This window comes from Parasteatoda tepidariorum, chromosome 3 (assembly GCF_982258835.1).
Source record: "Parasteatoda tepidariorum strain Cologne lab strain chromosome 3, Ptep-v5.0, whole genome shotgun sequence".
Taxonomy (NCBI): Eukaryota; Metazoa; Arthropoda; class Arachnida; order Araneae; family Theridiidae; genus Parasteatoda; species Parasteatoda tepidariorum.
Genome location: NC_141757.1, coordinates 20,094,316 through 20,106,014, shown reverse-complemented (window position 1 = coordinate 20,106,014; position 11,699 = coordinate 20,094,316). Strand labels below are relative to the sequence as shown.

The 11,699-nt window shown below is 25.4% G+C and overlaps 1 protein-coding gene across 3 annotated transcripts; it reads right to left on the bottom strand.

The window, feature by feature from the left end:
• Window positions 1–317: 317 nt before the first annotated feature.
• LOC107443735 (XK-related protein 6) lies at window positions 318–11,690 on the bottom strand. Of its 3 annotated transcripts, none has more exons than XM_043045416.3 (6): window positions 11,450–11,690; window positions 10,880–11,021; window positions 10,210–10,273; window positions 6,687–7,107; window positions 4,972–5,174; window positions 318–3,279 (listed from the first exon to the last, which is right to left on the bottom strand). In XM_043045416.3, exons 4-6 carry the CDS (start codon window positions 7,100–7,102, stop codon window positions 2,660–2,662), a joined length of 1,239 nt encoding a protein of 412 aa, XP_042901350.2. In that variant the 5' UTR covers window positions 7,103–7,107; window positions 10,210–10,273; window positions 10,880–11,021; window positions 11,450–11,690; the 3' UTR covers window positions 318–2,659. The 3 variants fall into 3 exon arrangements, with proteins under 3 accessions (XP_042901350.2, XP_042901348.2, XP_042901347.2); XM_043045414.3 differs by having other exon boundaries at window positions 11,488–11,625; XM_043045413.3 differs by lacking the exon at window positions 11,450–11,690 and adding an exon at window positions 11,268–11,405.
• Between the last annotated feature and the right edge of the window lie 9 nt (window positions 11,691–11,699).

Below are 11,699 nucleotides of genomic sequence, written 5' to 3'. Positions count from 1 at the left end.
CAAAAAGCGCCATGATCAGTGATTTCTAAGCCTGTAAACAAGACCAACACAGATTCTAACAATGGTTACAAACTTTTTTCAGCTACGAAACCATAAATGATTGAACATCTTGTGGCGAAACCTGGACCTTACAATTTAAGTTAATTAGCAGCTGCGAATATACTAATAAAAAAGACTACAAATTAAGTTGAATACATTTAATGTGAAGAATCAAATTTTTTATAGCTTTATGAATAACAATATTAGAATTAGGTCAAATGTTAGGTTATTAAATCAACAGGTCAAAAGTGGCTTCCAATTTGTTTTTGGCACATGCATAATAAAAATGAAGTAAGTTGAAGAACAAGAATTATTGTTTTTGAAAATTAACTGTTATAATCCATGAGAACAGTTATCAGCGAAACATAATTCTTGAATTTAGCTATTTTAAATTGAAATATTAAAAGACAAATATGTATGCACCATTTGTAAATGCATATCCTTTTGGTGATTTACTTAATATATTGTTATTGAAAACTATAGATATATATTTCTTAATTATTCTATAGTCTTTTTTTCATTGGGAATTTTTATAAAGAATTTAAAAAATAACCAAAATATTAAATAAATTATGGCTTATTGATTGGATACAAATATAGTTACAGGCTTCAAAATTAAAAAAAAAAAAACACCTAATTCTCAGAAAACCTATAAACACAGAAACCTAGGGTTCCACAGAAAACCTTTGGGGAACTGCTGGTTCATAAAGAATACCTGGCGCTCAAAAACAGTATCGTCTTTGAAAAATGGAACACTTGTAATTCATTTTCTAAAAGAGGATGGAATTCTGAATCGGTTAATGTTTACGTAAATAATTTTATATTTATGATACTTGTATCAAAAAATACAAAATGTTAAAGTAAAAACTTAAGCAGATATTTAAAAGTAGTTTTCAACCATAAGTGCAGCAAAAAAAAAAAAAATATATAATAATGGATTTAAAAATATTTTTTTAAGGAAATTTTACACAATTTGGCACTTTAGATTTTAGCCTCTTGCAATGAGATTTTAAGTATGTACGATATTTCAATTTAATAAAAATAAGAAGACTTTTTGTTATTTATAAAATAATTTTTAAAAAAATTTATAAAATATGCAAAAGCTCAAGATCAATACATAATTTTCAATTTTTTTTTAGAATATATCAATTGCTAATACCATTAGAAGTTATACTGCTATAATGAAAAAGAAATAATTGAATTTTGTATAATAGCTACAACAAAAAGAAATTATATCAGAAAAGAAAATAAGTCATTTTTTTAAACCATACAATAAATTAAACACAAAACTAAAAAAAAGATAATTTTTTCTTAATTTATTCAACAATTATTCATTAAATTAAAGTAATAAAAAATTCATTTTAAATTTAAAAAGAAAAGTACAGTATTTCATATGAACAGTACTTCAAATAAACAGTTTTTCTTATCATTTCAAAAATTACATAACACATCTGAATACAAGCATCAGAATTTCTAAAAAGAATGTATAAAAAAAATTTGGCATTTATTTATTTAAGTATTGATCATAAAGAAAACTAATATAACGACCACCACTTTAAAAATAAAAACAAGCAACAATTTGTGTTACACTACACAAAATATATACAATAATAATAATAACAGGACATTTCTAAAACTGTAAAATGAAATAACATGCCAGACAAAAAGCTTAAAAACGTAACTATTATCAGGCACAAAAAAATATCAGAATTAAACACATTCCCTGCAAATCCTTTGTTTGTAAAAGTAAAATTGTCTATAACTAATCAATTTATTCAAACAAAATTAAGATAAATAAAAATTTTCATCAAAAAGATATTTGTTACAATAGGTTGCACTATCTTCTATTATTTTAAGCCCAACCAAGTAACAGAGGAAATACGCAGGGAAAATATTTAATAAAAAAAGAAAAGAAATATAGGGCGATCCAAAATCACAGTCCTTAGTAAATATTTTTAGAATCCTTGCTAAAAATTTACACATTTGTTTGGAAAAGAATATTTAAATGGGATAAAAAGAAATACGGATCTGAAATCTGAGATATTTCTATTGAAGAAGATGAGAATAAAAAATATTTAAAAAAAAAAAAAAAAACCTGTTAGATTGCTGAATGTAACTTATAGGGATTTTTAGATACTTCTGCCTTTCAACTACTATCTGTTTTCTTCTGCAATCAAAGATGTTTTGATGTTTTTAATCCATTCTTCCTCAATAGCAATTTGTCAGATTCCAAAAGATTTATTTCTTTTTGTCCAAGCTGAAATAGTAATTTGTGACCCGCGATGACCAATATTCTTTTTACTTCATTTTTTTTATAAGGATTGTCAAAATGTTTACCTCAGTCTGTGATTAGAGAGCACTCAGCATATTTTATATAAGGACAGCACTAAATAAGAAAAAATCAGTCACATATTTCTAGCTGCAAAAGCTCAGGAAAATAATACTACAACTCAATGTAATAAATAAAATTCAGGTACAAATGTAAAAAGAAAGTTTTTTACAAAAAAATGGAATGAAATCTGAGCAAATAAAAAAGAAAATAGTTTTTTCTACCGTTTCTAATTGTACCGGTAAAAGAAAGAGAAATTACAATTGGCACTACAATTAATCACAAATGCTAATTATGTATTAAGTGGCTTACTTGCTTTGGTCAATAGGGAGAGGTAAAAGGGTCTCAATAGGCCTAAATAAAATAGCATGAATACTATACCAAGAAAAAAGCTGACAAAATGAAAAATTACGATTGGTAGATGAAAAGAATAATTCCCGGGAGCTAGAAAATAAGCGGAAAACACCATGCAGACATTTTGACAGAATGTGAAAGCATAGTATAAAATGTATAAACCAACAACTCTACCCAGTTTTCCAAAATCAACCTTGTACTCAACAAAGCAAAAGATATAAACTATACCCATGAAAATTGCAATTGCAAATTTGTTGACAGAATAACTGGGGTGGTTGAATATCAAGCATGTTGATATGGTTGCAGCATGAATGCCACATATAACAAATACCCATAATTTGAACACTGAAGCAAAGAATGCTAAAGCAAGAACTCGTGCTGTGATGGATAATATCCACCACAGATATTCCACAATTACGCAGCACAAATCACTAACTTCTTGATTCTGATCAGCAGTTGCAGTTCGGCTAGGATGGTGTTTGCTGTTTACTTCAAAGTGAACAACCACGATGGTTAATGCATTTAATGAAAATATGATGGATATGACTTCTGCAATCACTGTAAATATATAAATATATATAATTATTTAATAAGATAAATTACTTAAAATGCTTTCAATTGCAAAAAACAAACAGTTCAATAAATTTTTTTTTTAAAAATTTATAAAATGACTTATTAAACTCTGAGTGTTGCTACCAAGTTGACATATGTCCTTCTTTATAAACTATCTCTATTAATTCTCCCTTAATGTTTTAGACAAATAATTAAATTTTTCATGAATCATTGATTTTAACTCAAGGTTAAAACAAGTTAAGAAATAAATAGGTATTTAGTCGATGATTGTCAATTATTTCGATTAAAAATTTAAAAAAAACTATTTCAACTATTATATTATTTGCCAATTATTTCATGTAAAAATTTAAAAAAACTATTTCAACTGAGTATTTTAATTCCGCCTCCCCGAAAAATTGGATGCTTAATGCTTATGGGTAAAACTAATCTTGTTAACTTCCAATATAATAATGCTTTAATGATATAAATACTGCAACGACTTAAATACATTTAGTTAATTAAAGATTTCTTTACACAATATTAACTGCTGAAAAAAGAATGATTTTAGACTTTTTCTTCAGAGGAAAACAGAAAAATTATTTGTGAAATTGATTTTTTTCTCTTATTATTTATTCCAACTAAAAGTTATAAAATTATGTTTTTTTCTCATTATTTTAGTCCAATTTACTTACTACTTTCAGGAAGACAATGTGGTTACATTTTCAAACAAATTAATTTTTTTAAGGAGTTTACAGAAAATATTAGAACACATATTTAAGAAATTATTTATATTAAGTTACCCATCTTAACTCGGATTCAAAGTTAAAATCGTAAATAAAAATTAAGTGCAATTATAAAAGGATGGCAACAAAAAACTTAGTTTTCATGAAAACTCCAAAAGGAATAGACAGTAAAAAAAATAATACAAAAATGTTTTCTTAACAATAAAATTATTAATAGCGCCATATCGAAAAAGGGATCAATCCAAAATTTTTTTTATCATGGATTGGTTCATGAAATTCCGTGAAAAAAGTCCACAGCATTTTCTAAAGCTTTTCATTAATGCAATTTAATGAAAAGTATTTTTGTCAAAAAAGAAGATCCTAACAAAGCATACAATTTTATTAAAATTTGTCACGAGGATAAAAAATTTTAAATACAAGAAAATTTAATGACTAAGACTTCTTAATATAAAAAACTAAATAAGAAAGTAATCTTAATGCACACCTATAGAAAAGTTTTTTTTTTCTTTTAATAACCATAGACTCAAATCTGAAATATTGTTTATGAACTAATTTGGCCATGAATCTAAGAGAAAAATTTGAATAGTTACATCTTCAAGAGTAGTCCATTTAAATGTGTTCTCACCAATACTTTAAATAAAAATGAACATTTTTACATACGAAAGAATTATTATTTTTTTAATTGTAAAGATACAAATAAATATAATTATTAATCATATAATTTTAGATAAATAAGATTTTTTGAATCTCTTTGTTAGTTTAGAGATTTGAAAATGGTTTGTTTAAGTAGTTCGGATTTTTGTGAAGGGATTTTCCCTATGGCTAAGAATTTTGGAAACAGTCGAGTCCTTAAGCATACCTAATTTATTTTAGAATTGAACCCTTTTAAAGGATCTAAATAATAAATGTCTATACAAAATAATTTTATTCAATAAATAAAATAAATACAATTTACCTGTATTTGTATCTTGAGGTGTAGTGGCAGATAAAAGAATGTATAATTGTAGCAACAATTGAGGAGCAGATTGTAAAAATGCATTTAACATTTTATGCATACCATCATTAGGTATGGTTGTACTGTGGTATTGTTCTAAATATACAGTGCTATTTTCTTCATCCGTAAAAGCTCTTATTGCATAAGTGAGCTTTTTCACATAGCTGGGAAAAAAAAATTTAAATTATTAACATGATTCCTTAGATTGTAAGCTTATAAATATTATAATACTACCAATACTAAATTTGAAATATTTTCTGATATTAATCATAAAATACAGTGATTGCTAAAACTTAATATTTATCACTAATTAAGAAATGTTCAGAAAAATTATTTTAATTTTTCTCAAAAATGGGCTTTAAAAAATAAAACTTGGAATGTCCCTCAGAATAAAAAATTTAGGAGCATGAGAAATTATATCAATATTATCAAAATCAGGGTTGATGAAAATCATAAATTTTTTTTAAAAAATTAGTTTTTATTTAAGTTTTTTTACACATATTAATCAAAGCTCTGAAAAAATATGCTAATGATGCTAAATAATACTTAGAAACAATATTATAACTAAAATGCTTTATATTTCTAACTAAAATGGTTAAAATTATTAACTAATTATTACAAAATAATCAATGAAAAAATAAAATCATATTTATTTTAAGATTTTCATCATATTCATTTATTAAATCATATTTATTTATTAAAATAAAATCATATTTATTTAATCATATTAATAAGAGAATTGTTTGTTTGTTCTTTATATTTATTATTATAATGTAATTCTGAGCTACATTTTAAGATAAAGTTACTTAGAAAGGTGGTCTAATCTTATTAACCATTTTACAATTATTATTTTTGAGCAAATAACATTAATATTCTGTTGTAAATTACAGTTAAAGAGATCTGTTAAATGATTTAGAACTTAACGATCAGCTTCATGAGCAAAGAGATGCAAGCAAAAATAGTATTTATTATATATCTGTACGTTCGGTAAACGAAAAAATTAAATTACGGTTGTGAACTCATCAAATTTGTTTGAACAATATAAATGCTTCAACAAAAAAAAAATTACTCAGAAAAATTACTTCAGTTCAACAATAGATCTAAATATTTATATTATAAAAATATTTATTAATAATGTTTGGACGTGGGAAGTGGACGCATAAGTATAAGCAAACAGAATTTCTTCCAGTACATATATGTTAACCCTTTATCTACTGATGGTACTTATAAGTACCAATCACTTTAAACTAATTAGTTATAGTGGTACTTTTAAGTACCATTTTATTTAATTAGTTCTTACAAATAAAATTTCACAACAGGGAGATTTTTTTTGTTGTATATTCTTTAATTATCAATAGGGTAGCTAAAAAAATATATATATTTATGAAAAATTTTTCAGTAGTTCAAAATGCAGTAGATATAGGGTTAAGTGAATAATTTTAACTTCAGCAGAAAAACTGTATTTTGCTATGAAACAACTATTATTGTGAAGTAATAATCGGGGTTGGCGAGCGGTACCGATTAATAAAATAATAGCCCCCTAGTTACTTGTATAAATGAGTATTTTTTTAAATAAAAAAAATCAGTTAAATAGAACAATGATTTTAAAAAAAACATTTGAATTGCAATTCAAATCATGTCAGCCCTGGTAAAAATAGTAACGATTAAAAACTTACCCCCACAATGGCCACAGTAACAATCCAGCTCCTGTGAAAATGTACAAAACAATCCAAAGTATTTTCTTCTTGAAATGGAAATCTTGATTTGTAATAGTTTTTAAAACAGCGTGAGCAATGAACATGACAGCAGGTGCGCAAATAAATAGTATAGTCAAACTAAACCATACAATATGGTTATCCCTATAATGCCTGTAAGCTACAGCTGCTCCGCTAAAAATATCAGCAGCAAAACTAACTAGCAAAATAAGAGTGGGTGCTATGTATTTTACAAACATGAATAAACGCCTAGGCAGAGGTATGCAGCATATCTTTAGAGAAGAATTGAGTTCTTCAGTTTCCTCACTGTTCCAGTTCTTGAACTCCACTTCCGTTCTAATGTATTCAATTTGATCGGGAGATTCAGGATTATTCATGGTAGCTAAAATGCAAACAAAAAAAATATTAGACAAAAAGTAAGGGATGATGTCAAAAAGCAAAGCAAATATAGTTTAAGCATTCAAGTAACAATTTTTGTTTTTAAATTTCTAGCAGTTACACTTGATATACTTCATTTTACCGAGTGAAATACTCTGCATAGGGTTGGCAAGTTTTTGACACATGACGGTTTTTACCGTCAAGTCAAAAAATCCTCTGTCAAAAACCCATAGTTTTGGTAAAATAATTTTAAGTATTTGGTAAAATAATTTATAAGTATTTGGTAAAATAATTTATAAGTATTTGGTGAAATAATTTTGAATCTTCTCGAATTTTGAACTCATCCATATTAAACTTAGAAATCAACTGGGCAATGAAAAATGCGCAAAATTAGTCACTTGCTATCGTATGTTTCGGCACAGTGACCCCGACTACTGAACTTGTAATTTTGTTTGTAATTAAGTTTTGTTTAATGAACTTTTTCAACTGAAAAAAGTTTTTAACTTGACAAAATAGCAGTAATTCTTGACTTAGAGTTTGTTAGTAGTTACAAATGAGACGAAGAAAATTCAGCAAAAATTGAAAAAATATGACAATCAAGGCTGACGTCATCAGGGCGTACCATCCCTGAATTGACATAAAAATGCAAAACCCCTGATGACGTTAGCCTTGATTGTCATATTTTTTCAATTTTTACTAATTTTTCTTCGTCTCATTTGTTTTATTCCTCTTGGTTTCTCTGATGCTTAGCGCATTTTTTCCATTTGGATGTTATTTTTATTTTCATTGGTATTTTGAATTTTTTTCTTAAAACTTGAATTTCTTTCTTTGTTTAGCTTATTTCTAATATTTAAGAAATGCCAAATTTTAAATTCTTTTTAGTTCTTGAATTTATTAATAGTTCCAAGCTTTTTATTTGTTTGTTTATTTCTAACAATTAAGAAGTGCAAAATTTTAAATCCTCTAAAATCAAGCTAAAGTAAGTATCACAATAAAAGTAAGTATCACTATTTTCAATAAGTATATTACAATATTTCTGTATGAAATGAATGTATATCCTTCTATAAGAATACATGTATATAGTTGCAAAATCAATAGCAATCATTTACAATATTCATTTATAAAGGCAATTATGTGAAAAAAATACATTATCCGCTATATGCTATAAATTAAAGAAAACAGTAGGTTTTTGACAGTTTTTACCGGTAAAAACATGGTTTTTACCACTGTCATGTCAAAAACCAGTTTTTTACGGCAAAAACCCAACCCTGACTCTGCACTCACATAGGGAAACAAATAAAGACATTAGAATTCAAAATTAAATATTAATGAAACAAATATTACAAAAGTCAATGAGTCTGCAAAGATTGTAATTTTTCTCTAGCATTCCAGTGAAAAACTCAGCACACACGTGGGGAAACAAATAAACACAATAGAATTCAAAATTAAATAATAATTAAAAAAATATTACAAAGGCAACGAAAATCAATGAGTCTGCAACGATTGTAATTTTTCTTTAGCCTTCGATAATAAATCTCTCATAATTGTTAATGAAATATAGTAAGTTTTAATAAAATAAAGCCTCTTGAAAATAAATATAGCACACTAAATATCAAACTACATACATCTTAAAATGAGTTAAATGCTTGTTTGAATCAAAATTTGAAATCATCAATTTGCAAGTTTTCTGAAGATAACACAAGATCTTTAAAATAATTTTTATTTACCTTTGATGTTAGAATTCAATTTTCAGTATGTTGCAGTCCATCATGCACATACTAAGTACATAATATTTTAAGTTTCCAAAAGAATTATAATTTACAGCTAATTAAAAAAATCCCTTACAGTACAATATATATTGCTGTAAAAAATATTTTATGAAAATAAAAAATTTAAAATATTGAAAATTCTATAAAAAAATAAATAATAGATAAAAACTGACCCTAAATGGTTTTATTTAAAAAAATTTGCACTAAAAATCATACATTTGTTTAGTGTAACATTTATTCCAGACTTTATTTGAGGCTGAAAATTTTAAAATATAAAATATTTAAAATAATATAAAAGTTATTGTGCAAGGGTCATTTTTGATTATCTGTAAATAACCCATTCATAAACCAATATCACACTAAATTTAAATTTTTTAATGAAACTTTGCAGATAAGATATTAAGTATATGTATAATGGACACAAAAAATAAGTTTCTTAAGTCCATGAAACACGTTTTTTTTATTTTATTACTGTCATAAAACCAGTAGCAGGGTCTGATCATCAGAGGACCCTAAAATGTTACAAAAAAAAATTTTTTTTTTGTATTTTACTTCAAAATTGTGAATTAAATTTAAGAGTAAACAAAAATTGAAATAAATATTAGCAAAAATTTACAAATATATTATAATTTGTAAAGAATTTAAAAGCATTTTCTAAATCAACAACAGGTAGATTTGAGGACCAATAGTGCCCCAAACAGTTTTTTGCTCAGGACCCCTTGATTTCTAAACTAAGCCCTTGCCAGCAAATTTATTTAGCATTACCAATATTTATTCAATATTAATAAAAATTATGAATTAATATCAGAAATATTAAGTTATTATTTTTCATCAATATTTCACGAATTAAAGACCCTAAGCCATTGAAAAAGCTGTTAAACAAATGACTAATGAAATACAAGAATTAAGCACATTTAACCTGCATTAAGCAATTTTTTAGATGATAAAAATATATTCATCTCATAATTAGTTTCTTGCACTTATTAGTTTGAGTAACATTTAATAAAATTATTAAAATATAAACAAATGACTTGTTGAATTTATGTAATTAATTTGATCATGTCTTTACATATAAAAGTATTAAGATTCTAGGCTATTTGAAATTTTTTTGACTGTATTACACTTATAATCAGGAGATCACTCATAAAATTTTAATCATTAATAAAATGACTAATTGGTACCCCAGGCCTGTTTCTTTAAAATATTTTTATCCTATAATATTTTTCTCTATAAGAAATAAAACATTCAGTCAAATAAAGCACTCAATCATAAGAAGCATTCAATCAAATAAAGTTTTTTTTATAATTCAGAATATAAAAATTAGCAAAAACGATTACCTTTTATACTTTGCTGATGAAAATTCAAACTAAGTGTGATCTTATTGAGAGGTAAACAGAGAGTCTGTAAACAATATAAAAATAAGAAATAATTAAAAGAACGTTTATTTCAATAAATAAAAAAATAATTGAGAATTTTGAAATACTACATCAATTATGAAAATATATTTTTTCTCTTGTCACATAAATAGTTTTATGTATATTTAAAAATCATTAACAATTCTGAAAGTACGGTTCATATTACTTGCATATACAGTGGGCCAGGTTGTTGGAGACAAAATTGGCTAATAGTGTTAGCAAGACTGAAAAATCCTTTTTTAACAACTAAACTTTAATAATAGCAACACTAATTTTCACTTCAAAATCATGGTAAATGAATGGTTTGATTTATTCAATAATTATTGACAGGAAAAATAATTCAACAATTTCAAAGAAACTTAATGTATCAATAAAATTAAACAAAATATAGTAATTTAAGTGTAAATTCATATTTTGAAGCATTTCGTCATAATAATTTTAAAAATTTATTTTAGGGAACTAAAGATTTGAGTACAATTTTAAAGTGTATACATGTTTTCTTAAGTACATTATTAAATTTATAACAATGATTCAACATGAAAAATTTAACATATTAAAAATTAAGTTGCTTATTAAAAATAATGCAATTTACCTGTCTTAAAACAATGCAGATCTACTTTCGGTTCATCAATTCATGTTTTATTCACATACACTTTCTGATATCTTCAAAGGAAGACTATGTTATAGTAAAGGATAGAATTCGCATCAACATTTGATAGTGGAAGAGCAAAAATCTGTAAAAATATAAATATAATTTTATAAACCAAGCTTTAAAAAACTAAACATAGAATTTATTACATGTGAATGGCTAACGAATTAAAAAATCGAAACCCATCGAGATACACATCGAGATACGAGATCATAAAGCATAAGTTTTAGTGACAGTTGCTTGAATAGCCTGTTTATCTATGATTGAAATAAAAATATGTGTGCATTATACAATTTTACGAAACACTGCTTATCAGAGGGTTTATGCTTACTCTTTGTGCGTTTCATATATTAGCATTAAAATATCCTAGTTAAAAAAAAATCCCCTCCTGGCTTTTTAATTGCTAAAACACAAACAAAGTTTTGTTTGTTTTTTTCATTTTATTGAAGTTGCCATATAAACAAAAGCTTGATAAAACTTTAATCGCAATAGAAATTTTTTAAAATTGCTCACATATTAATTATAGGCATCAAAAGAGTTATTTAACATACACATTATTTTAGATAAATACAAAATTTTATCATTGATTCCGAAGAAAGGGTGCAATTTTCACTTTCGAAAGCACGGGATGAAACGTTTTAGATATATTTTCAAACAGTTCTTATCAAATCTTATCTGTAGTTTCTATTTCCGTTGATTATCAAGTTAAATTCATATCTATATTGACATTTATTGAACTAAACATTAAAAATATAGAATATTG